At 44.1% G+C, this 26,839-nt stretch overlaps 1 protein-coding gene across 2 annotated transcripts; it reads left to right on the forward strand.

The window, feature by feature from the left end:
- Window positions 1-4,537: 4,537 nt before the first annotated feature.
- On the forward strand, window positions 4,538-25,409 carry CREG2 (cellular repressor of E1A stimulated genes 2). 2 transcript variants are annotated; one of them, XR_005102697.1, is made up of 5 exons: window positions 5,310-6,403; window positions 8,608-8,777; window positions 10,608-10,744; window positions 12,686-12,769; window positions 19,915-20,029. XR_005102697.1 is itself a non-coding variant. In XM_037377641.1 (4 exons), the coding sequence occupies exons 1-4, from the start codon at window positions 6,002-6,004 to the stop codon at window positions 21,967-21,969; spliced, it is 846 nt and encodes a 281-aa protein (XP_037233538.1). In that variant the 5' UTR covers window positions 4,538-6,001; the 3' UTR covers window positions 21,970-25,409. The 2 variants fall into 2 exon arrangements, 1 of the variants encoding a protein (XP_037233538.1); XM_037377641.1 differs by lacking the exons at window positions 10,608-10,744; window positions 12,686-12,769 and adding an exon at window positions 21,810-25,409 and having other exon boundaries at window positions 4,538-6,403; window positions 19,915-20,028.
- Window positions 25,410-26,839: the final 1,430 nt, after the last annotated feature.

Raw genomic sequence — 26,839 nt, forward strand, 5'->3', positions numbered from 1 at the left:
CGTCACACAAACCTCAGGCCACAAAGCATCCTCCACATCCCATCCCCACCCCACAATCCCATCGAGGCATCATAAACCGCACCTCCCCATCTTTCCAGATCCCTGATTCTTTCCTTAGGTTTCCAGCAGACCTTTGGCATCCTTCAGATTCCCCAAGCATTGCCTAAGAAAGAGCAGCACTGCGCTGGTGGGTTGGGAGCAGCTGAGAAACAGGCTGCATGTTATTTATTGATCAGAAGAGAGAGCACATGGTGCAGTCTTTCCTTGCTGTTGGAAGCCCTGAGAGGCTCTGTTTCCTCCAGCTACCTGTTAATTTTATCAAAAGATGTAGAAGTATGAAATCCTTGAGACCTTTCTGCTCCACCAGACTTTCTTGCAGTCAGTCCACTGCTTCAAACTTACTAGCATAAGGGATAACATACAGGCAGAAAACAAGATAGACTCTAATATTCCTAGGATACAAGGCTAAAAAGAAGGACATACAGGAACATGGATCAAGCCTCTGTGCTTAATACAAGCGATGAATTTGACATACAGCTGCTTTCAGATTTTTCTTCCATGCGGTAACAGGACTTGTCTTAAATCTCAGAGAACATTGTGTTTTCCAGAAAACTGCCAGACACACGTTACTGGCACCAAGACTTCCAAAGAAAATTACATTTTTGGGGTGATCCTGCTGTAGTTACTTTACTCCCAAGATGTATTCAACTTCCATGAGCTAGGACCAAGACTGGAAATGGACTTCTTTAAAAACATCTTTATTAGTTATAAAGACCCTTGGTGGACCCTTGTTTTTTAAATAGAACATATACTAAAACTAGCTCAGCAGTGAAAATTGGAGGGGAGAAAGAAGGCACAAAGGGGACAAACCAAGAACAATTTATACTTGTAATAGGCATGTTTGACAGCATTTGTTATTTTTCAAATGTAATATAATGGCCCACCCTGCCATACCACCTTAATGTCAAAACCCAAACTGAGCTGGGTGCAGGCTATGAGCAAGGAATCTCTAAACCACCGATGGTCAGAAATTAGGAGGTAAACCCACAGAAATCTTACGCAGTACCTGCCCTGCTTCCTATGCTCTTTCACTAGGCTGCCCATATGGGCTTTTGTATGGCCCACACTGCCCACTGCAATGCTCTCCAGCAAGTGGCCGCAGACCAGGGTCTGCCACAGGTTGTGTCTCTGTCAGTGATGTGCCTATAAATATGCCTATCAATTTTGCTTGTTTTGTACATGATCTCAAGAGCAGAGAAAGGGTGATTAGAGTGAGGTGTGAGAGTAAGAGAGGAAAGGTGTAGAAATATGACAGCTTGAGAGAAGGTATGGAAGAGGGAAGGAGACAATGAAGGATTGGAAGAGTGCAGAAGGAGCTTAGAGATTAAAGACCCCACCAGCTGATGGATTCTACCAGTCCATGTGCAAGATGCTGATAAAGGTGAGATGAGAAAGAGATTCCAGTAACAGCCTGCTGATGCTGTGGTTCAAGTGTTTGCAGTTTGTGAGGGAGCTGAAAAACTTGACCCTGCAGCTCAAAAGGGTTTCAGGAGCTGTGACAGAGTCAGCGCGCACGTCTGCCTACTTGTGTCCTTCAGATGGGTGGCAGCTCTCACTTCAACCATTGCGGGCTCCTTCTTTTTGGTATCGATACTAATTCCACAGGTTGCTGAAAAGACAGCTGCCGGAAGCATCTCCATCACCCACCATTTTGTATCGCCATCTCTGTAGATCGTCTGAATAGGTTCCCATTGCGTAAGGATTTGTGTTCTGTGACTTTTGATCACCAAAACTCATCACCATCATGCTCCCAAGCAACCATCTGTCCCTGCTCCTGACTAATCCCCCTTCAGCTACAACCCGTCCTGCAGGGTATCTAAACCCTCGGCAGCCCTAGCAGCAGCCAGCAGCCACGCTGCTGTCTCCTGGACTGTGCTTCTGCTGCCTGACATACCGCTCTGTGCATCACGGGTGTATTTCATATTTTTCCTTTTAACTCCTTTAACTCGTGCAGCCTCTGCAGCTCTCCGTGACCCAGTGTCTTTCGTCAGTTCCCATCCTCCACTCTGTCCACTGCCAACACCACCAACGTCCTTATCTTTTTAACCTTGTCCCACAGGGTATTTCTATGCCTTCTCTACAGCCTGTCACACTTGGGAAAAAAATCTGTTCATCACACCTCCACCCTCATCTCATTGAAATTAGTACTAAAAGCTCAGTTTTGCTATGAAACCCTGGAAAAATGAGAGGGAGGACTGGTAACAGAAGTCAGAAAAGAATCTCCCAACCCTGCTCTGATATCAGCAGCATCAGTACATGTCTGTGGCTTAGCAGATCCCTTCGTGATCTTTTAGTTGTCACCTTCATTCTTCCTCTTCCTTCCCCATCTGTTTTTGGTCCTCCATTCCTAGTTCATGCTGAATATAAATTACATTCCTTGGCAGAGAGACCATGTTTTTCCATTTATTTTGAACAGCGCAGCACATTTCTGAATCTTTTTTTTAAATATATATATATAATTTGAAACATGAAAATAATTGTTAATAATCTCGAGAACAGAACACATTCCAAGTTGGTGACATCTCTGGAGGAAAACGTTATTTTTATATGAAAAAATGTAAAGGGCGGCGAGTGAGACAATACAAGATTTGAACATATTGGCTTAACGGGGAGTGTGGCAGATGAGACGCTATATAGCCAAATGCATGTAGTATGAACTAAGAACTGTTGAAACTGGTGGCAGTAATGAAGATCCTCCGAGTAAGCCATAACCTACAAAAGTGAGAGAGCATTGGCCCAGTCTTTATTCCTCATCACAGAGCTTGCAGTTGCTTTCTCTCAGCACGAATAGCATTTTTTCATCTAGAAAATCCCATTCCAGGCTCCCTCTCTTTGTTCACTTGTTACCAAATAAAAATCCTATTAAACTGCACACCTGCAGCGGGTTTATCTGCAGAGCACTGTGCTGTAGCTTTTAATCCAATTCCACACCTTCGGAACATACAATATACTGCAAATCAGGACGTGGAGAGACTGAGGTTATGCTGTTCATAGCTCTGTTGGCAGAGAGCAAATCAAACACTTTGATTTCTTAAAAAGGGAGAAAAAATAAGGACATGGTTAACTACTTCACTTAAAGGAACGGTAAGTGTTCATCTGAGTGGTCTGTATAATCCAGGATATGGAGATCAAGTGAAATCATTAACTAAAATGATCAAAAACTGAGAGCAAAATCTTGACCCTGCTTAAATTCAGTGGCAAAACTTCTGCTGACTTCAAGAAAGCCAGGATTTCAGCATGAAAAACCAGTCCCCATCAGGGGACAGACAGGCTGAGACTATTTGTTTTTAAAAAGAATAGAAGGGCTTATAGCAGATATATAAAGTATGCATAAAGGATGTGCCCTTGTAGCAGACCTTTGCCACCCTATGAGGAAACCCAACTTGTATCTCCTCTTGTTGGGTTAATTGATGTAAAATAAGGTTGGCTATCTGTAAAATACCTCTGGTTCAGCAGGAAAGAACAGAGGAGACTGTTATTCAGTGAAGGGAGGAACAGTTTTTACAGTTGTCACAAATTTTTTTACAAATTTACAGTTCTTACAGTCAAAGCATTTCCATGTTTCTTTTCTGATTTTCAGCTCATCCAGGTCATTTTGGAAGAGAGAATTACTGAAACTTTTACTAAGTTGGAAAAAGGTGGACAGACACTTTTTTTGCCTCTGATGAACAGCAAATTTTCAGAGAAAACTAGCCTGACTTGAAGATTCTTTATGCTAGACCATTCTTACTTTTTGATAAAACTTTAAGAAATACTGGTTTTGTTCTTAAATTTAAATTTAAGACCTTTTTCTGGAAATACTACCACATGCAAAACCGTGCTAGCAACGCAGTTATTTGAATTTGTCACGGGATTCAGTTGTTTGACTGTGTTTGAATAACACTTCAGAAGAGAAAGGTGAAGTATTTATGGTTCGGTTTTATCTATTTCTTCTGCTTTTTGTTGTCAGTAAAGCTGAAGGCCTACCTGAAGTCATCGTGGTAAATTTATCTGGAAGCTGCAGAAGATACGAACGACTCTGTGCCAACGCTCCTTTGTGTCCACTGTACGTAATTTAAAATGTGTATTTACTGCATATAGAACTTGTCACTAACTCCTATGTCTTGAGAAATTCCTGCTTTGTTTCCCATTTCTGCGGGACACAAAATTTCACATATAATTCTATTAACTGATATAAACCAGGTTGTATATAAAGTTACTGATTTGTTTATGTTAGAAACTAGGTTGTTTGAACTTGTTCTATAAGCAAAGAACAAGCACAGACTCTTCTAAAGAGAAACCCTGGAATGAATTTGCATGAAATAGTAAATACGGAGTATGAAATTTGTATCTTGTGTGCATCAGACTCTATGAGGAAACTCCCTGAAATGCCTGAAATGCCAGGGAAATTGGGGTTTAAAATCTTTTTGAAAAGCATGTCTGCAGGGAGCTGACTGGGCCTCATCATTAATTCAAGAAGGGAGAAGTGCTTCGTTATTTTAAGAAGGGACATTTCCTGAACTAGAGAAAAGCACTTGTCAGGAGCTTAGCAAGCTTTCACTCATTTTGGTTTTGGAAATCCTCATTTATTTTCCACTTGCATCTACGTTCTTCTGTCTCAGCTCAAGCACTGAAGTGGGAATCAATATTCAAAAGGGTGGTATTACAGCAGATGTAGACAAGGCAACGTGCTAAAGGAAACGGTAGTCACGTATTCAATTTTGCTGAGAAGATTAAGAGTTTGGTAGCAAAATTACATACTCTGGTGACGTATCTTCATAGTCAGAAAAATGTATTTGCGCCTTAAGGCCCATTATACCCATTATCACTATCCTTCAGGTTTTTGTGGTGAAGATAAAAAACGAGTCAGGGGGGTCTAGGAAAAAACATAAGCTAAAAACATTCAATATTTCCCAGCCCACTTCTATTTATAGAAGTTTATATTCTAGATTAGATATGCAGCATATTCTCATGCAGCAATTAAGGCGAAGCTGTTAACAGCAGACCGACCTCGCGGTCTGTCCCTCACAGCTATCGGAAAGGCAAGGTCAGTTAGATGTACCGCAGCGGCAAAGGCTCCTGTGAGATTCATCCCGCCCCGTCTCCCATCAAAACCTGTATTCCTTAAATAATTTGCACGAATGCAGTGGAAGTTTACAAGCATATAATTTTCAAGAATTGCACGTTTGCGCAGGCACACTGAAGGGGCGTAGCTGCCAAGGACGGAAAAGGCGCAGGATGCAAAAGCGCCTTTACTAATAGGGCCATTGATATTGACTCACATACACGTTCAGATCTTTGCCGAATTATAAAGCCTCGCCTGGGAAACGTGTCATTGCCCAGCAGCTCCGTGCACCTGCACGCCCAAGGGAATGCCACCAGCACCGCAGCCCATGACGCCCGCCCGCCTCCTGGGGCTCGGGGTCCTGCCCCGGTGCCCAGCAGAAGCTCTCCCCGCGGCGGGCGGGCTCGCTCCCTCCCGGCCTCTCCCTCTCCGTACGGGCGGAGATCCCGCCCCGCAGTGCCCGGCCGCTTTCCCTGCCCGGCGCCGCGGCAGCACACGCAGAGCGCAGCCCCCCGCCCGGCGGAGGGGACCCCGGCCAGGCCGGGCCCGCAGCCCCACACGTCGCCAGCAAACGACGGGCTGCCGCGGGGCGAACCCGCCGCGCTGCCGGGCTCTGCCCTGCCGTGGCCGGGAGCCCAGACGGGCCGAGTTCCGCCCTCCGCCCGCCCAGGCCGCGGGTGGCCGGCCCGCGGGTGTCCCCGGCCGGCGTGGGCGGCGGAGCCAGCGCTACGGTTCGCCCAGCCGCACGGGGCTGGGGAGGGGGCCCTGCCGCCCGGCCGAACGGGGGCGGGGGGCTGCCGCCGGGGTGTGGGACGGCCGGGGGCGGGCTGCGGGCGCGGCGGCCGCGGGAGGGTGCTGCCGGAGCGGCGCGGCGCGGCGCGGGCGCTGCCGCAGAAGATGTCGGCGGGGTGGTGGCTGCCGGCGTGGTGCTGGCTGCCGGCGCTGCTGTGGGGCGGCGCGGGGGGCTACGTGGTGGTCAGCTCGGTGTCCTGGCCGCTGCCCGACGGGGGGGCGGCGGCGGACGAGCTGCACAGCTCCTCCACCGAGGAGACGCTCCCCGCGCTGCTGGAGGAGGCGGGCGGCCTCTGGAAGCAGAGCTACCCGGCCTCGGCTTACCGGGAGGACGCGGCCCTGGGCTCCGGGCCGGCGGCGCGGCGGCCGGAGCAGGGGGCCGCCCCCTCCAGGATGTTCTCCTACCGACGGGAGGGCGGCGGGGCGCCGGGCCGCGCCGGGACCGCCCGCTTCCTCGCCCGCTACAACACCTGGGGCTTCGTGGCGACGCGGGCGGCGCACGGAAAGGTACGGAGCGCCCGGCGCCACGGCCGCGCTCACGCGTTACCGGCGCACCGGCCCCGGCCCCCGCGGCCGCCCGGCGCTGCGGCCCGATCCGCCGCCAGCGCTGCCCGGCTCAGCAGCCAGCACGGGCGCGGAGAAAACAGCGCAAACTCTTTTTTTGGGAAGAGAAGCCGCGTTTGGAGTGCAGCCGGGGAGGCACGTTAGAAAAAATCCCAGCAGAGGGGCCCGGGAAAAGCCGAATTTTTGAAGCCGGAGCCACGGCGGCCGCGGCGGTGGTGGCCGGAGCAGCCTTGGCACCGGGCAGCCCCCCCGGCCCCCTCGGCCTCCCCCGGGCTGCCCCTGACAGCGGGGGGGGGCGGGGAGGGAGGAGGAGGAGGAGGCGACCTGCTGGGCTACCACATGTGCATGTGCCCGGCCCGCAGCCGTCCCGCTGCACCAGCTTGAAACGATTTGTCTGTCGGAAGCGTTAAGAGAAATGGCTGGGCTGGCCTGGAGAATTGGGGTCATTGGTTTGTTCTCCGCTTTAAAATATTTCCCTTTGTAAAACGAAAGGTTGGAAGGAGACACAGCATCGAATGCCATTCAGACAAAAGTAAAGAAAGAAGCACAAAACCCCCCAATCTTTAACTTTCTCTTGAAAGTATTCACGCAGTAACTAACTCACAATTTTTAAAAAAATAGACTAAGTCAGAAGCATGTTAATCGTCAGAAAGCTTGGCTGAGGTAGCGGCAGTTTACCTTACTGTGAAATACAAAGCAACAGGTTAAAAAAAGGTACCATTAAATAAATATATGTGCACACACAAAGGGCCTGTAATTCTACACCAGATTGTTGGAAATCCTGTTAAATCATATGCTCTTAACTCTTCTGCTTTATGCTCTCGCCAGAAACCCTTGGTGGAATTACAGCCATAATATAGTCTCCAGTTACGACACAGAAGAAAATCTGATTTGTAATAAAATTTGGAATAGATGGAGGGGTGCTGCTGCTCTGAGTGCTGAGTTGTGCTGCCTGTGGTTGCAGTTCTTTTTGAGAATCCGCTGTAATATTAACCATGCATGACAGACCGGGCATTTTAGGCAACAGAAACATGTCCTGCAATATTCCTGACAGATACTATTTTTTTTTTTTCATTGTAACTTAATAATACACAAGTATTAAAGTATTCCTTCTAAGGAATGCTAACAAGCACTATAAGCATTACAATTTTAGAGGCATATAAACATCAGAAAGCATGCAATCCAGGTCATAACATCATCCAGGGTTTTCTTATTAATCGTTCATACTAATTTGATTTTGCTGTAAAGGATTTAGCAGTTACATTGAACTAATGTAGTGACTGATGATTTTACTATTTAACATCTAATTGACCATGAGGAAAGAAATATCTGAAGACATCAAAAAATAGTAATTCATTAAGTATCTGTCATTGCGATTTATAATGGGATGAAAAGCATAGTAGGAATATAAATTACTATGGAGAATATTAATGTGTGTCACTACTGGGCAGGGACATTTTTGCACGTGTTGTATCCACTGTGTGTACACAGATCAGTATACAGGAGGGATCTTGGCTCCTCAGGGTGCCTCCTCTGACATGGGAGGAAGGTTTGCTCTGCTGGCTTGGTGGTTGAGACACCCTTGCCCCGTAGCTGAAGTTGCTGCCCAGGCAGCTAGGATGATGTCCTGTTTGACTTCAAACACAGCTCTGACTAAAATGCTTTCCTCTTGGCAAACTGATGCAATCACATTGCAAATCAAGGCTAAAAGGGGAGGCAAGTGTAAAAAGCAGGCTGAATCAAGGCTAAATTAGGCTTGTGGGTTTGAGAAAAGGTGTCAGCACTGTTTCAGAGTAAACATTTCTTGACGCTGATGGCATTGATTTTAATGCAGTTAAACATTTTTAATTTGGTAGTTCCTTTAAGCTCAGTGGAAGAGAAAATGTTCTCTAGTCATGGACATGGAAGTGCCATGGACAGGACTGGAAAGAAGAAGTAAAGGAAGGATCTGTTTTTGTAGAAGCATGATGGATCTAATTTAGAAGGAGGTCTGTCTCGCAATGACAACAGAAAGTGGGAGCACAAATTCCCAGTAGCAGAGGGGGCAACCCGTGCTGTCCTGTCTGCTAGAGCCCTTGAGGGAATCCCTGACGTTGTAAAGTGTCTGCGTGCAAAGATGTAACCAGTTGCTTCATTGGATTTTGCAGATCCAAGGTATGCCCTATGGGAACTGTTTACTTCTCAGCGATGGTCCTGTCAATAACAGCACTGGAATCCCCTTCTTTTACGTGACGCTGAAGGATAACACTGTGGCAGATCTCCTGAAGAATCCCATGGCTTCTCTGACCCTGCCAGAGACAGATGGAAATTTCTGCAGGTAATGGAGTTTTTATCTGCCTACTACCCTTGCCAGTGAGAACAGGGTCCTCAGAACAAAATGCTGAGTTCCCACCTTCAGTGTCCTTCAGTGCCCTTCAGTGCCAATTTTTGGCTGTCACCATCAGCCACACTGCCCCTCCTTAGGCTTATTTTGCAGTAGGTTGCCCCAGTAAAGCACTTCTTCAGAAAAGCAGAAGTGTCACTGAAGTACATTGTAGCATCAACAGCTGGAGTGGCTTTCAGCTTGCACATTGACGTACCTAAATTTAATCTCTTCTTGGAGGTGCCTGCATAAAATCTAGGTGTTCAAGATCCTATTATAGGCCATGGTGATCTAGTCAATAAAGTCCATAGAGTTTTGAGGGCTATTCAAGTCATGGTAAAGCAGACACCTTTGCTCTGGAGGGAGGCCCTGCTGATTGTCTTGACAGGGCTTTAAGCTCTCTGGGGTCTAAAAGGGGATCTCAGGCTCTCAGTTCACAATATACACGCGGGACCGTGCCGCTCAGTCTAATTTCCACCTCTTTAGAGGGTATGATCGAATACGGTATCACAAATTTTTGACACCTTGTATATCATAAACAGTCCGTGAATGATCCCCTGTATAAAGGAAGCTGGGTCTGAGATTTGCTGATCTACGGCCAGCCCCAGGTTCGTCTCTCTAGAGACAGCAGTGAGTTGACTTCTTCCAAATCATATGTACAGTGAATAACTCCAGATCACTGAAGCTTTATGTAAAATGTACGTATGTAAACTCAAAGATGTTTCAATTTTCCCCTCCATTCTGTCTCCTTGTAAAAGATGTATCTCTGCCATATGTTTGTTTACAGTTAAACATGTGGCAAACTTGGCTGGGTCAACCTTATGTGAAGTGTTATTTCCAAAGGCCTCTTTACGTGACGAGGTACATGACACCGAAACTGTGTCAGACAGGACTCCATTACCAAAGCAGATCTTAGCTGATATCCAAGGAGAGAGGGAGAAGAACTGGAAATTACAGGCTGCTTCAGAAAGAAATGGCACTGAAAGTTTTTAACCCAATTTAAGTTCCTCTTTGGGGGAGGAAAGGTTTATCTTAAGAACTGGGTCCCTGATTCCCTCAGCTGGGGATTGCCTCGGGTATCATCCCGCCTCTCAAGCCTGCTAGCTGTGAACAATGCTGGAAAAAGCAGCAAGTGGCAAATATAAGGCACATTACTGTTACACTCATCTGTATTTATCTCCAGAATATGCTGTTTTCTTAAGAGTTATATGGTGGGAAAATGAAATGGTTTTCATTTTCACGTTTTTCATGAAAGAAAGCAGTACAAGGGATTTCAGGCTGACATCCCATTCCCAAGGAATGGAAATCTTGGCTTCCTCTCACAATGTCTAACACTTAATAGGAACCTTTTATCGCAACTTTTGTTAAGGTAGTTCAGCTTTGAATGCTTGAGAAGGTCAACAGAGTGGTGAAGTTAACACCACAATGGTTCCGCTTGCTCCTTAGAATTCTATCATTAAATAATTTGTATTGATCATTTAATAAATAAATGTATCAGTTCTTTTGTAACAGGCTAATGGAGCTTATTCTTGCTTTCTAAACTTTTTCATTCCATCAAATAGTAAGCTGAATATCTAGACCAAGTACTTAAAAATTTATGTTGGCCTATGTCCTAGCACCTACCCAATGCCCTGTTTTCAGATGCTCAAGAATCAGAACATCTATTGATAACTGCTGGTATTGAGCAATTCTGAAAATTATGCACCTATTTAGGCACTTAAGTGTGGTCTTTCATCCCTGACTTTAAACAGCCACTCTTGAAAGTCTTTGCCTTTTATATTTTAGCAATGCCACTGCCCGATTTACCTGTTTGAAAAGTGCCAATTCACCAACAAAAGAGAAGCGCTGCATGATCTGTGGAAACATGAAATTCATATACATCACAACCCTTCGAGAATATTTATTCGCTGTCTTTCTATTAGGTAACTATTAATTTCCAAACCACTACCCTTTTGTTCCATGTGCCAGATATTTGCTGCTGTTTGCCTTGCAGCCAGGGCAACCTGGATTCTGCCACCCAACTCTCTAGTCCCCTCCGCAGCCTGAGACCACACTCTCTGGTAAGAAAAGCTCTCTGGGCACTGCTGAGGAGCTAAACCTGGATTTCCAAGACAGCTTGGGCTGAACTAATTACCAGTTGCCTTATCCCTACTCTCCCTCCTTAACATCGGTCATGTAGTGTGTGTGGGCCCCAGCCCCCCTTCTCATATCAATTCTGGGCTTTGCCCAACCCTGAGTTGAAACATAAAGCTGAAGAAAATGAACCCAGAGATGAGAATAAGGTTTTCTTCCAGTCCCTCTTCCTTTCTTGGCTGCTGCTGCTCCTGGGCATGTAATCCCATCCCCTTCTTTCAGCTGACCATATGGTGGGTCTATTTTAGCTCAGTAACCCAGCAGAAACCTCGTCTCTTTCTTTTTTTTTTTTTTTCCCTTTCTTTCCTGGATGAGATTTCTACTGGGTTAGTAACTTGAATCAGCACCCCAAGAGCCAGAGGAGTGCAAAGGAGAGGGGAAAGGAGAAGGTGGAGGAAAATAGGACATCCTCATTTTAGCATGAAACCACACTCTAAATATTGAGCTTACTACTGAACATACAGATTCAGAGTATGATCAGTGCTCCTTCCATTATTTATGCTGTTCTTACATTGAGTTTGTTTTTCATTATTTCTGGAGTTCTCATCTGGAACAGATGTTTGCTGGCATTAGTGCAAAGAACAAGCATACAAAGAATGAAGAACTGGGACATTTGTTGAGCTGCAGTTTGTGTTTTTGATGATAGCTGGGAAAATGTGAGCAAGCCTTGGGGCTGTCTCCAGCCAGGAAGCATGTGGGCACTGGGACTTCTAACTTTTTTCTTTCCCTTCCCCCTGTAACCAGGGTCAGAAATGAATTTACATTTTATATTAGCAACCTGTGAGTGATTTTTACATTTGAAACTGGCAAGATCTTAAACTGCAGCCCTGCATACCACCCTACTGCTACCCTACAGAAAGGGCTTCTGTGGGCACCACCACAGTGAAGAAAACAAGCAGCGTGTCTGGGCCCTGCTGTCAGTGCTTGGGGTGACCCATCCCCAGCACTGCCTGCAGTACTGGGTCCACCACTGGCAACACAGCCAGCTTGCTACCTCTGCCACTGGCAGCCCAGGCATCCCTTCGGGGTGTGCTCTACCTGCTGAGATAGCTAGGCTGTGCCGTGCAAACAGCACATAGCATCCTTAGTGCAGAGCTTTGTGTGGTGGCTCAGGTTTTGTATAGCAATTTTCTTCCTCTTCTTTGTATGACAGGCAAGACGTTTTACTCAGAGAGACCTCAGGTTCTGCTAGTATTAAAAAAGTATCTGTGAAGTTTTCTTCACAAAGGGAAGTGTCATTTATAGATGGTTTAAATACCAGAAGTTCTCTTGGTCAAGAGCATCATTAATTGTTTTGGCTTTAGAATAATGACACAAAATAGCTAAATGAATAATGTTCTACATGAGAAAGTTCATGTCCTCGTATGCCAGCAGTGTATTTGTAGTTTGTTTTCATGTGGGATTTTATTAGAATTTCATTATTAACCTACTCTGGGTTGCAAGAACTAAAATAAATGTGAAAGCTGGTCGATGCCTGTAGTCAATGCTCCTGCGAGTATTTGACACTCTCCTGAAAAATGCCTCTGACCTATTGCACGCAAAAGAAATCTCTGGCCTTTAGAAAGAAAATATAGCTGACATTTCAATAGTCTTCTTGTATCTAATGAGTTTCAAGTGACTTGTGTGCCTGTACATCAATTTGACATTAAATTTATTTTGTAGCGAATTTCATTTTTGTTTCAGAACAGACTCAATTTCCAAACTCTGATAATAAATATTTTCATTTTCAGGGATGTGAGGAACCGAGTGGCCTTTTTGATGCTCCAGCCTTAAAATTTAATCAGCTTAAGAGCAAAATGGAAAAGCCTAAACTAGTAAGAGAAACAACATTTAATAATGAAAGAAAGAGAGCCGCCATGCATCCAAATAGGCACTAATTGCACGACATGATAAAGTTGCAGCTACAGTCTGGATTCCTCATCTCTGACCTAGAGATTGCCATTTCCCTGAGGGAACCGGGCTGCACTTCTCTGAGAAGGCTCTCTGATGGCCAGGCTAGAGAAAGCATTTGTTAGCAACTACATTGCATCCTATCTGAAGGCTGATAAACGGATAATAGAGGCAAGAAAAATTAAATGGTTTAGGGCTATAAATAGACTAAGATGGTATGTCTGTGCCACAGATGAGCTGAAAAGATTGAGTCCCATTCTTACAGCTTTCAGAGGGAGCAAGACCCAGCTCGATGTTAAAGAATAAAGCAGCTATTGTTCTAAATGCATTTCCCAACACACAGGCTGCTCAGAGGATACCTCTTTCCAAGTAAGCTCCTAGGCCTGCCTCATTACAGCTGCAGTCTGGAAAACAGGCAATTAATTTTAAACTTGTGTCACCTCCTTGACATCGGGTTCAGCACATTCATAGGGACCAACTGCAGGTTTCTTAGAAAAGAGGTTTTCACACAAGGAAAAAAGAAAAGGAACGAGCTTTGGGAGCAGTCTGCCGTTGGTTTTCCTTTGCTCTTAGTTTGGAGGACCGTGTTGCAAATCCACACTGCAGGCTGCGAGTGATTTTGAGGGACTCAGATTCTTCTCCTGGTTTATGACCTGCATCAGGGGTGGCTCCATCCGAGCCATTTTACCCACCATGCTCATCTGCTGCTTGAGGTAGCAGATTGGCACAACTGGGCAGACATCTTCAGTGGATAAAAGCTGGCCCCAGAGGTTTCCTAAACTCTACATTGAAAAGGCTGACAGGAAGCGCTGAGCATCTCCAGTGCTTCTGGATACCACCAGGCCACAGGAGGAGGAGAGTAATTCGGTGGGTTAGGGTCCCTGCTGCGCGGTGGATCAGCAGCGTGCATAAACTGGCAACTTCATTCCTGAGCAATCTGGAGAGGAGATAAGCCTGCCATGGGTGGCAGCCTTTGAGATGTCAGTTGACCATCCAATATATAGCTACCCCTGGGTTTGCAGAGTCGCCGTATGAGGATGAATATAACAAAGAAATTTGGTACTGCACCTTCACACAAAGAGAAATGATGCATGCAGAAAACAAAGGCTGAATTCAGACATCCCTCAGTTTTTGAGATCCACCTCCTGGTTTTGTGGCACAGACCCATTTCTGGTTCTTGTATTTATGTTGGCCCTTTTTAGTCATATGCAAAGGGTTATGTCAGTAGCTGTTCCTGAAAAATCTGCATTTAAAAAAATCAGGAAGATACCAAATTGGAAAGTCAAATATGAAACCTACTATCATCATGACCCAGTGCACACAATATAGCTCTAAATTACTGGGTTTTTTCCTGTATTCATAAATGACCAACTTCCCCAAATCCCTTTCTAGTGAAGTAGTATGTGTTTCCTCTGACTCTGTTTACAGAAATAGTTGATGCTGTGATTCTTTTTTTTCCCCTGTGAATTGTCTGTGGTTAAACTGTGTAAAAGTTTCCTGTCTGAAACAGTTCAGCTAAAGAAATGAGTTGTTATTGTCAGGGAAGACAGACAAACAGACTGGCTTCACTTAACACACTCTAATTAAAATATTCTAAGGAAGGATTATCTTCTAGGACGAATCAAATTATTTAAACCATGAGAACAGGTGAACTATGAAAACAGGCTCTCTTAGATGCAGAATAGCCACTGTACCAATACTCTTCAGCTCCCAGGCCTGACTTCAGATTCAGAACAGAAGACTGCTCGTCCCAGAGCAAAAGCAAAGATGTCTTTTAACTGTCTTTGCTGGCTCTCAAACACAGCTGATAAAGAAAGTCTTGTCAAAATCAAAGCAGGGCAGGGCAGAACCGCCCAGTCGCGTCCAGCTGAAGACCAGCAACAGCTTTGCAGATTATGAAATTGCTTTCAGCAGAGATTTTGTTTGACGTTCATGCCACACAGATTAGCAGCACCAATACATTCTTTCTGCTTCAGAGACTCTGGTAGTTAGCGGTGAGCAAATGAAATGTATGAGGAAGATAACTTGCTTTTCAAAATTAATCACATTTATGAATCAAAATTATAAGCACTTTACAGTAATTCTCTGAGGACACAGCATTTCCTCTCTTCCTTTCTGTAGATTTTAGGGGACAAAAAATCCTATGATGTATTGTAGATACTAGAAAATAACTTTGAATATTAACCTCACGCGCACTTTGGGGCTAGGCAAAGAGGAGCCCACCGGCGCAGGGTGACAGGGTGCCTACCTTGCGCCCGTGGGAGGTGACAGGGATGAGCTGTTCCAGCAGCTAGTCCCCACCTCCTAATCGCCTGGCTTTGTAGGGCTGCTATAGGAGAGGTGAGGATGTGTGGAGACAGTCATTGCCCTTACGCCACATGTGAGCTGCATGCTTTGCAGTAGACAAAAATGTAGAAAACCTGATCTCTGAAGTTTTCTTCTTCGCTGTCTGGCTCTCCTTTTCTGCAATAGGAGAAAGAAAGTTCTTTCCCAACTTTTTTTCTATTCTGCTAAAGAAGTAGAGGGGTAAAAGCAGGGGAAGAGGAGGCTGGGGAAGAATTAAAAGAGATTCCTCTCCACAGACCCCTGTTCCTCGCCCAGTCCCTGGAGCATTACTGAACCCTCCTGCCTTCCTCCTACTGATTCCTTCTTGGGGACACCTGGCTTTCCTTGCCAGGTACCTCCCAAACTCCTATTCTGCCTTTACTGCTGACCTGTGCCGGATCTGTTTCACCTCACTAATGGCCTGCACAGGCTGAAAATGAACATAATACTGAAGGATACTTTTGGTCAGAAAGCAGGAGACAGAGCATCGTCAGTCAAAGCAGAGATCTCAGCTGTGAAAGGGAATCCTAACAAAGTCCCAGTATCATCACCTTGTGTGCCGATATAACTGCATCAGCCTGAACCATGGGTTCATCAGATCTGGATTTGGCTAGTTGTTGGATAGGAACCTTCTAATTAAGATCCAAGAGATGGCTAGTGTAGTAAACAATTTAATGAGTAGGTGGCACTCTTAACTCTGAACCACTCTTGAACCATGACCCAGAAAGCGCAGAAGTGGTAAGCAGTAAAATCATTTGGGACGTGTTCATCAGCAGCGTGCTTCATGGCGTTGCATCTCTGTTGGGAAACGTGTTTCACTGGGACACAGTTTTCTCCTTAAGCTCAGTAAAGCTGGCACCTTTGTAAGTGAATGAAGTTCACGCTGTCATCTCACTTGCTTGGAAAAGACAGCTGCCCGGTCTGGGTCAAACTCTGCGTACCTAGTTTGCTCACCATAAGCAGAGGAACAGAGACAATCAATTCTTCTCTCTTCACAAATCAGATGAATAATTAAGATGAGCTCTCGTTATGCACTGTGTTCTTATAAAATGCATAAACTGAGTCTTCTTCCATTTTAATCTGGCTTCCCTCAATTTCTGCAACAAGGTGTATGTATTTTAAATAAGCATAAAAAATAAATGTTCCCTATTGCTTGGTCTCCTTCCACAGTCCCCTGCTTTCTTTTCCCCTCAGTTCATACTTCATCATAGCCTTTGTGAAATCCTCTGCAGAGAGGCAGAGGACCTGATTCTGGGAACAACAAGCCTGAGAAGCCACCTCAGGTTTCCTCGACAGAGAGACAGTGTCACTGGCTTGCCATCTCTCCCCCTGGCTCTGCCTCCCCCTTGCCCCCAGTCAGTAGTGCACAAATATTACAGAAAGTTGCTCCTCCGCACCTACTTGGTTTTGTGCAAGCAAAGATAAAAAGCACCCAAGGACTGAGAGCTGAATATGTGTTTAGTTACACAGAAGCAAGAAGTGACTAGTGAATGTATTACTAGACCTCTACAGATGTGAGGGAGGAATATTTTAGTAAATATACCTATTTATCCTTGTTATCCCTTTATTATCTTATGTAAAAATATGAGAGATATCCCTGGCTCGCTCTTTTTACTCCTAGGAAGCAAAGCCTGCATTTACATTAGTTGCACTGGTAATGGCACTGAAAATTCAAGACCTGTTCACAATGGAGTTAGAAGTGATAGCTGCAAGTTTAGTGGGTTTTGATGGTTTAAAAAATACAACAGTAATCACACATCAGTAGGGAAGTACTATGCCAAAAATGATGCAGAAACAGATTTACCGCAGAATATGAAGGGCTCCTTTGATAAAGAAAATACTAATGCTAATGTAAGATTAGAATACAAGGTTCCTATTCTGAAACAGAAAACGTATGATAAGAGGCAGCACTCAAAGCAAAGCCAACCAAGTAGTAACACAGTGTACTGAACTCAAATGTATCATTGTCCTGTTCAGCTCTTCCAAAACTTCATCTAACATAATCTCTACAAAAAATTTGTTTGCCTCATTTCCCAGAAAAACAAACTGACCCTCCAGAACATTATTCCAATGTGCAAAATTCAGTTTGGGTAACTTTTACTGGGAAGACAATATTGTGTGCGTCAATCTGTAACACCCTGACTGGCAAGAACATAGAGAAAACTGCAAACTGAAGAAGGAGCCAGGGGAAAAACCAGAAATAAAACCATTCCAGATATGGATGTACAGACTGTGGGGTTTGTTGTCAGCCAAATATGTGGAGAGCAGTTTTTCCTGTAAATCAGGGTAGAGTCACATCTGACTCTAGTCCTATCAAGCAAAACCATCTTGGCAAAGGCAGGCGGGATTCACTGCTTAACCACAGCAACGTCAGATCTATTGCCTACTCAGAATCAACGAGTACACTTTTAGAATAAACATGTACTTGCACAAAAAGATCAAATAATTGTCATTTGAGAAGGTGCTAGACAAAAACCTCTCACTGTGCCTGATCATGCCCAAATCTATCACCTTGATCCACTCAGTGAAAATCCTTCAATAACAATCCTTTTCTAATTCCTTCTGAAAGTAACTAACATCTTACCTAGGACCTATACCCAGCAAAGGCACTTGCAAATACTCATGCTTTTCCTCGCTCTTCAGTTGTTTTACAACACTGTTAGCCTGCGGAGGAAGTAGTTTCATATAGACAGATATTAAAGTAATCTTCTGAACGGACATTTTGCTAGTGAGAAGTCCCTTCCCTTCTGTATTTTTAAGAATCGTCGAGTTAAATATCTAAACGTGCATAAAGGGTGTTGATGCAGTATTAAGCACAAAAGAACAATAGATCCGGAGATCACTTCAGATGGACTTAAAGACTCTGTTCGCCAGGGCCAACAGTTGCAAGAGCGTGAATCTGCACTGCCCTGGCTGCTGGACATGCAGGTCCTCGGCTGACACCCTTTGTACGTGGGATTCAGCTCCTCTGTCTATAGGATTCAGCTCTTCTATAGCTGTATACACTGTATTCACCTATATTTATTCATGTTTTGGTGGGTGAGCATGTTATTGGATCATGGATACTGAACCGGTGTCCCTGGGCATGGACTTGTGTTGTTTAGGGACAGGATGCTTTCTGGCCACTGTAAGCCAGCTGTGAAACCGCACCTTCAGCATGCAGTAGGAGTTAGCGTTGAGGATCTACAGCACGCCAAGGTGATCACATAGACGAGTTTGTACTCTGAATAATCACTGATAGAAATAACCCAATGCCAAGGTTGGGAATGCAGATTTTCAGGTACTCAGAACACCATTCATTTATTACTCCACGATAAAAAAAATGTACTAGAGAAAATTAGACCATTATATATTCATGTGAACAGAAAGTTTGACCTTGATCTTTGGCAGCTGCTCTTCCTCCCATGCAGAAAGTGTGGTAGAGGAAGAAGAGTATGAGTGGAGTTTGTCCAGAGGTCGTTACGCTGAACACCCACTTCAGACACCTGCTGCTCCAGACTGAACAGGATGCTGAAAAAACATCCCAGAGACGATGTGACTGTAAACAGCTCTTTGGAGCTTCGACTAACAGTGCCAAGTGCTTACTGGGTGTAGATGAGTATCAACCAGCCCGCTATGCTTCCTTGCATATCTCTGTTCATGGCCCTATCTAGAAAAGCAGATACTTTATCCAGTGAGCTACACAGCCTTTCATAACCATCTGTGTGGAATCTGCAGGTGTTAAATTAGCTGCAGGAGGATGTCCATATGTTTCCTGCATGCAGTAGACACATACTGAGAATTATAACCAAAGAAAAAAAAAACCACCTAACAATGCATATTGCACACAGTTAAGGCTAAAGGGCTCAAGCCAGGATCTTTAAGTAAAATCGCACACAGATGAGATGTAATTTACTGTGATTTGCTGCTTCCAATTAAAACACGGACAAGAAATACGGTCTTAGTTTCCTAATGTAGGTTTTCAGGCTTATGTTCTTATGCAGGCAGGCAGTCCTCTGAGATGCTGAGCAGTCTCAAAGCACTGGCCATGGGACTTGGGGCTGCTCAGCACTTGCCAGGATCAGGCCTCTGTAGTCATTTCCTACAACGTTTTTTTACAACTAGTCAATTTACTTATGATTTATATCCTTATATTGTATATGCCAGAGTCAGCAATTGCCCCACAACTGCTAATGGGAGTTACATATTATTACTGAATAGAAAGAACCAAAAAGCAACAAGTAGCTTTCCTATCTCGGTCTGAAGGATGAAGAGAGTTGTTTTTCTAATAGGTATTACTTGTCTCTCTGATGTAAAGCAGTTGAAAAATGGGCAAAAATGAATGAGGACTGAGTTTCTAGGATAGGCACAAGGAAGAGACTTTATGTTTTACACACAAATACATGTACATGCACTTACTTTGTAGGCATAGGGACAGACTAACCATCTCACTAGTTTTTTTCAGAATCCTGAATTCTGGGAAAACAGCCATTTTCGCATTTTTTAGAATCTTAACATATATTAATCCAGTTCTTGAGCGCATAAATTAAGATCAAGCAAATACCTACAGCAGAGCTGTGTTTCAGGCAAGTATTCCTTCCAAGCCCCCCCGCCCCGCCGAAGGTTTCAGCTGGGCGTAGAAAAGACCTGCAAGGCTTGACAAAATATCGCAGCTTTTTATATGTGAGCAGGAGTTCATATTTCTCAAAAAACCTTTAAAAAAGAAACCAAACTATTACACATAAGCATTTTTCTCTGTGCACAGAAAAAACGTAATTGATCCGGAGGATCCAAGGTGCGCCAGGCTGACTCTCATGGGACAGATGGTCACGGTGCCTCCGGAGGAAGCAGAATTTGCCAAGCAAGCAATGTTTTCCAGGTCTGTATGGAACAGGCACACAGTAGAGTGCAACCCGCAGGTCTGAGACAAATATACGTATGTGGCCCTTTGGTATGGAGAATCTGAGAAGTAACAAACATTATCTTTACTTTGGGGCCACAAAGTATGTTGGCTCCTGTGCAGCTTGGAACGACAGGGCGAGCTGTGCAACCTCCTTTTAACTCTTGAGTTAACAAAATACGGAAATGCAGTTAGTCACTGTTGGATTCCAGTAAGGCACGTGGTCTATAATCCAGGGATTATGAAAATATTTCACCTGGCTCCAAGGAGAGATTCCATAAATCCAGGGTGTATTTGTTACTTTTAATGATTCTTCCGCATCTTGGGACAGATTGTGTTCTCAGCTACAGCCCCCTACTCAGAGACAGAACAGAGAGCTCTGCTGCCTTTGGGCTTACACCTATTTGCAGGATGGGGCTTACGGGTTCTGTTGCCTCTCCTACCACGACAACTGCTACCAAAGCCATACTACTTACCAGACAGTCTCCTTTGAACAGATGCAAGCACAACCCCCACACAGACACACACTCCCAGGGTGTGCCCCCATGCCCTCCAGTGGCTCCGAACCCGAGCTGGGGCACCCACCTCCCACACAGGCTGCCAGGGTTGATCCTCAAGCACACCCTGCCTGGTCAGTCAAATACTGCTGGGAAACCGGGATAAGCTAGGATCCAAAACAGCCCTAAGGCAATATCCTTTCTGGCCTGCTGGAAGGGGTTAGGGTGGGACTCTGTCAGCGAGTGTCCCCTCAATGGCAAAAATGGGACCGTGGACAGACAGGGGCTATATTGGCGCACAAGCCTTTTTGATGCAGGCTGCAGAAACCAGATTTCCATGTGAGCCAGAGTCCACCAGCGCCTCGGCAGCAGATGCTCCACTGTCAGAGAGCAAAAGCCAGAATGACACAGTGAGGGCTGACGGGGCTCACCCCATACAATGCTGGCAGCAGCTGGAGCCACTTCCCAATGCCACAGTCATGGGTGCTCAAAGGAGCAACTCAGAAAATGGTGGGAAACCTTAGCTCAACCCAAAGGTTGCCAGACCATCTCTTTTGCAGGGTCCTTTGCACTGGGTCAACCCTGCCTGGACTCGCACTGCTTCCCCCCCTGCTCCTGTGAACACTGCGACTCGAGCGGTTGTAGCCGCTCCGTGCACTGCTGCCAAGCATCCCCAGCATCCTCTGCAGATGTACTCGCTGGGGCTTAGGGACCAAATGTCTGCACCCAGTATTGCTGGCAGGGAGGATCTCTTTGAGCTAGCTCTAAGGGCAGGCCCAAGAAATGAGACAGAGATACAGGACGAGAAGGCTCTAGCAGGCGACAGCTTGAAGAAGCTGTGCTGTGCCTGCTAGCCAGTTTTATTAGCTCTCTTGCCATATCACAGCAACTACTACCAAAGATGTAGTATTTTCAGAGCACTGTTGCCTTTGAACAGACAAAAGGACAACCCTGACACATGTTCAGAGATTCTCCTCTTAACTGTTTTTCACTTCCTTAGAGACTAAACAACATCTGCCTTCAGAGATGAGGTTCTGCAGTAAGGGAAGCTGATGTTCGCTGGCTGCCTTTGTTTGCAGTTCTCACCAGACTGGGGTGTGGAAGATCAAAAACCTCACTGCAAGGGAGGGCAAAAAGGTGAATGGTGGTGGTTCTCAGATCTCAGGTTTCACTCTGGCTGAGCAGACTAGGCTGAAGGAAAAAAGCAGACTGCATATGCTTTGGCACTTCTTTTAAATGTTTTTCTTTTCTTTGTCCTTCCAGGCACCCAGTGGTAAGAAAGTGGCCTCGTAGCTATGAGTGGTTCTTCATGAAAATGAACATTGAGCACATCTGGCTTCAAAGCTGGTATGGAGAAGTTTCTGCCATTGCAGTAGAAGAGTATTTAAAAGCTGTTCCAAGTAAAGGATTGAATGGACTTTGATATAGAGTTCTAAGTTTCCTTTCCAAACACTTTTAAAATTTCATGCTGGATGGTCAATTTACAGTGATTTCCTGCCCCCCACCCCCCCACCACCCCCCGGCTTCAAAATAGCCCTGTCTCATATGGAGCAGAGTGAAAATAAACCAACACAGACTTTCAAATTATAAAGGAGAAGTGGATACTAGCCCTACCCTGCAATGTACAAACTTGTCATTTCAAATAGGCATTGCATCATCTTAAATGGTGCTTAAAAATGCTTTGTATCTGTTTGTTTTGACTTTTGTTGCTGTGCACCCACAGGGAGACTACAGTAAGTGCTAAATATAATGTTCTGATTAACAGAAAAAGCAAATTGCCTACTCAGAACCCCCTATGCATTGTAGAGGTATTACTGCAGCTTGGTCTCCCTTGATTTGGAAGTACTCTAAGAGAAACTTAATAGCTGCAAATATAGGTATTTAAGTTTTAAAAAAATACTTTGCTAAAGCTGTCCTCATTTGGTAACTTATAATTTCTACATGTGCTTTTCTCAAATTAGGTAATTTGATATTTCACCTGGAAATTGAGTAGAAATTTTCTTTTTTAGTAGAAAAAATGCAAGCAGCTCAAACAACATGGCTCCAATATAACTTGTCTCTTGCTGGCACCAAGCTGGTTAAACATGTTAAGGGCCAAAACCAAATCAGCCCCACAAGGATTATCCTAATACAAGTATAAACATTCTCATAAGAATAATTAAGTAAGTGTTCTCAGCTAGCCTGTTGTTCTTATCAGACAGGAAAAGTACTTTTAATAGCCTGTAGTCCTGATTTTTTTTGCACCCCTTCTCCAGCCACCGCTTTATTTTTAACTCATTTGTGTAACTCATTTTTGTATACTATCACTAACTCATGTAGGGGTAGAGCCAGTCCCTTAACTCTGTTTCCACACCAAGTTTTAAAGGGCTTGTTGATGCATTTGTGTTTTAAAGAAGCCTAAATAAAGATAGTTAGACATTTCAGGCCATGAAAAACTGATCTTCCTAGTGTGGAAAGTGCAAACATTGTTGCAAACACATTATGAATAGGCATCACGTGATAATACCAAAAGAGTTCAAAGGTGTTTTTTTCACCTTCAGCCCTTTCTCTAGATGTCCTGGTAACCTTATTCTGCAGTTCTTACGGTTATTGCAGTAAGAAAGTTCCCATGGCTAACCAGCCAAGTCATTACACAGTTTGCAAATTAGACGGCTGTTCTCCCTGTTACATTAAGAAAGAGGTTTCTGTGCCTGTGGGGAAGGTCTTCCAGCATCCCTGGGAGAGCACCTGAGCTCTGGGTGGCAGCCTGCAGGACCCTCCCCAAGCGAGTGACCTGAGCTTGCACAGGTTAATCCCTGGGCAGAGCTCAGAGGCAGCTGCGTGAGCTATGACCAGCTGGAAACCAGTTAAGTGTAGCTGAGCTTATTTTGGTTCAGGCATGGAGAGAGGGAGCCACTCCCGGAGTGGAGCTGAGCATCGTGCTAGTTTAACTACCAGGGGCTGCTTAGCCCTTGGTCAAGTGCAAGGCTCTGACCATCACTGTTGTTCCTGATATTCTCTAAGAACTGAAGACAAATGCATGGGGAAGAACTTCGTTTAGACACTCACTAAGCATTTTTTTTTTTTTGTCTCATTGCCAGAGACTCTGCTAGCAGTGCAGATCTTTTGCAGAGGTAATTATGCAAAAGAAGGAAGTGTCCTGCCTGAATCTATTTCTTTTTTTTTTTTTTCCTTGGCAGATGAGCACCATTTTCCCATTTGAGTTTGCCCCCGAATCTTGCACTGTGTAGTACTGAAGCAAAACGGTCTGTCCTGTACAGATTTATAGAATGCCATCAAGTGAAATCCTCCTTGATTAATATAATTTTGCCATGGAGATCTTTGTCCACTATGAATTTGATACTTTGGCCATTATCATTAATGGGGCTTTTAAATCTGAGTTCAACAGGCAGAGTATTAGACCCTGTAGGGGAATCTCGACAGGTCTAACATTTCTGTGCAACTTTAATTACATGTTTCATTATCCCACTTCACTACTTTTCCCAGAGAAACCTGAACTGCCTATTATCTCTCCCCCACACCCCCCCCGAGCAAATTCAGTGTACAAGCTTAATGTTTAAACAAGCTGAAGAAGAGAGGAAGAATTTTAGAAATGCCGCTGTTACTATACTTTCAATTTCATTTATATCTTTAGACAGCCTGGTAACAGTGACATGGTCCTATGTCCTACCTGTTAACTTATTAACACTCTTGCCTTTAAGTGGTAAGGGATTTTATCAGCAATGTTCAGTAGAGCTTTAAACTGTTTAAGAAGCTATTGTGCACTAAGAAGGGTTTTGAATTTACAATACCTTACTTGCTATAGGCCGTCTATCTGCACACCTAGATTAATTGGCGTAGCTTCTGTATTGTAAATTGACACATTCATCAAGAAGCTTTTCTATACAGACTGGCTGTGAGGCTCTTGACAGAAACTCAAAACATGAAATGTAAAGTGACAAAATGGGCTTCAGGAAGAAATGCCTTCTTAAATTACCTGTTCTCCTTTCATGCTTCCTTCTCCCAAGGAATAGCTACCGTAAAAGCCCTTGAAGGTCTGTAGAAATTAATCAAAGATATGACCTGCAGGTTTTGAATGGAATTTTCTGGACCAGAAAAAGGGGAGGAGATGATATTTTGCTTAATTGGGCTTTACATTATTATATACTAGTTCCAATGTTTCTTTAAACTGGCAAATGTCTCAAGTGATTGGTCATCATGCGGTAAGTGATGTTTCTTGAAGCTTTTAACCCAAAAAGTGTTGAGATGCCATGGTAAAATCATAGTTCTTCAGATTGTAAAGCGTCTGATCTTCCTTCAGTTCACGTGAATAGCAAAAATCCTGTTTATTTGTTGTGCTTTAATTATTAGATCAAATAAGCATATTTATTAAAAGTCTTGATAAGCCCTTATGAGTTTATTAAGCATTTCAACTACCTGATGTGTAGTTCATTTCCACGTGTTCTATATTTTCATTATTTCTGTAGCTTCCCCCAAAAAGCTTGTTGTGCAACATGTATTATTTAAAACTTTAACTGTGGTTTTGCAATATTTAAGAGATGCATTTAGTCATGTTTGTATACTTGCTGAAAAAAGGAAGAGAAAGTTCTAAGCTTGGGTTCTCACTTCTTTTTGCTAATTTGTGCAAACCTAATGCATGTACAGCATTTAAGCACAGCTAGTTTGAACTGCTGTTCTTATTTAACCAAAGAATGCTCTGTTTCTGATGAACTTTTCATCAGTTCAGTGGACAAAATGCAACCTGTCTCGTTTCTGGATGTGTATTGCAATTTGCAATGTATTTTGATTTCTAAAGACAATGAACGTTGTTAACAAAATGCCTACTGAGAAGAAATGCAAATAAACCAAATTTCAGCGTGGAAACTGCAGTTAGAGTATTTTTGAATCTGTAGTACAGCATTAGCCAGAGTAACTGATCTTTTGCTGACAGCCATTATAATTTCTATCTGATCTGAACATCCATGCTTTTTTTTTTCTTCTTTTTTTCTTTTTTCCAGTATTCCTGAACCAAGTTAATTTATCTCAAAATATTTCTGGGAATTGAGACTCACGTCTGCCTTGGTACGGCCTCAGTTTTCTCTGGGGAGAAAAGTCTAGCCAAGCACCTTTTATCTTTCCTTCGTCTTCTCATTACTGTCAGCTTTGCTTTCACCATGGCAGATAAATGTCAGTCTTAACAATGCTTGCTCTTTTCTGCACATGGGCATTGAGCACTCACCTCTCAGGTGTGCATTAATGGTGTTTCGTAAGTTTCCTTGGTGCAATTTCTCCCTTTTCTAACCTTGCTCTTACAAGTTCTTGTTACAGCTTGTTCTCTGCTGTCCACTTTCCTCTGGCACATCTTCTTAAGCCAAGGCTGACAATTTTTTTCATCTTCTTTCCCGCACCATCTCCTTTCAACAAAATTCAAGCTCTCCCACTAAAAGCCCCGCTTTGTATCCAATAAAGGTTATAGGAAACAGCCTGTGTTTCCTATTTATGCCTTATAGTTTTTGTCTTGCCACTGGTTAGACTGTATTTGCTGTGAGGACTGTGACAAGTTTCCTACCTTGAACAAATCACAGTCAGCATCAGTTTCCTATTTCCAGTGATTCCATATTCTTAAAAGAACATTTCCTGCAGCTGTTCTTTTCCTTTGTACCAACTCTCTTTACTTTTATCCCATTTCCAGAGTGATATCTGTTCTTGATTACACTAAGTGTCTTTCACTTTTTTACCAAGATTCTCGCTTGAACAACATTTTTGGACTCACTAAAGTACTATCACTTTTTTTGATCACCTTTTGCCAAACACTTAATTTGTGCTCCTTCTGAATCGTCTGTCACTAGCCATCCTTCAACACAGCTCACCCTTTACCTGCCTCTACTCTGCCACCACCACCACCTCCACTCACCCTCTCCCATCTAACATGCTCCTGCTCCTGTGTTGCCTTATCCTCTTTTTCCTAAGTTTTTCTTCATTACCTCTAGTTTTCCCATGTTCTTCCCTCAACTTCCAATTCCTTCTCTACAGCCCCTTCCACATTACTTTGTCTGCCCAGTCTTGACCACCCTCTTGATTTTGCTACTTTAATCTTGTTCTTACAATGCTCAGTGCCTTTGGAGAGAGTCCTAACGCTGCCAAGCATTTTGGGAGAACGCTAGAGAGTTACTTTAAAGAATACTTTGGGTTTGAAGGTACTTATTTCTTTATTTAAACGCCAACTCTGGAACAGAAATGGGAACACAATGGCCTTGGTGCCGATATAGAGCTGGGCAGTTCATCGAGCTTGTGGCTTTTGTCTGATGACCCCT

This window comes from Falco rusticolus, chromosome 2, assembly GCF_015220075.1.
Source record: "Falco rusticolus isolate bFalRus1 chromosome 2, bFalRus1.pri, whole genome shotgun sequence".
Taxonomy (NCBI): Eukaryota; Metazoa; Chordata; class Aves; order Falconiformes; family Falconidae; genus Falco; species Falco rusticolus.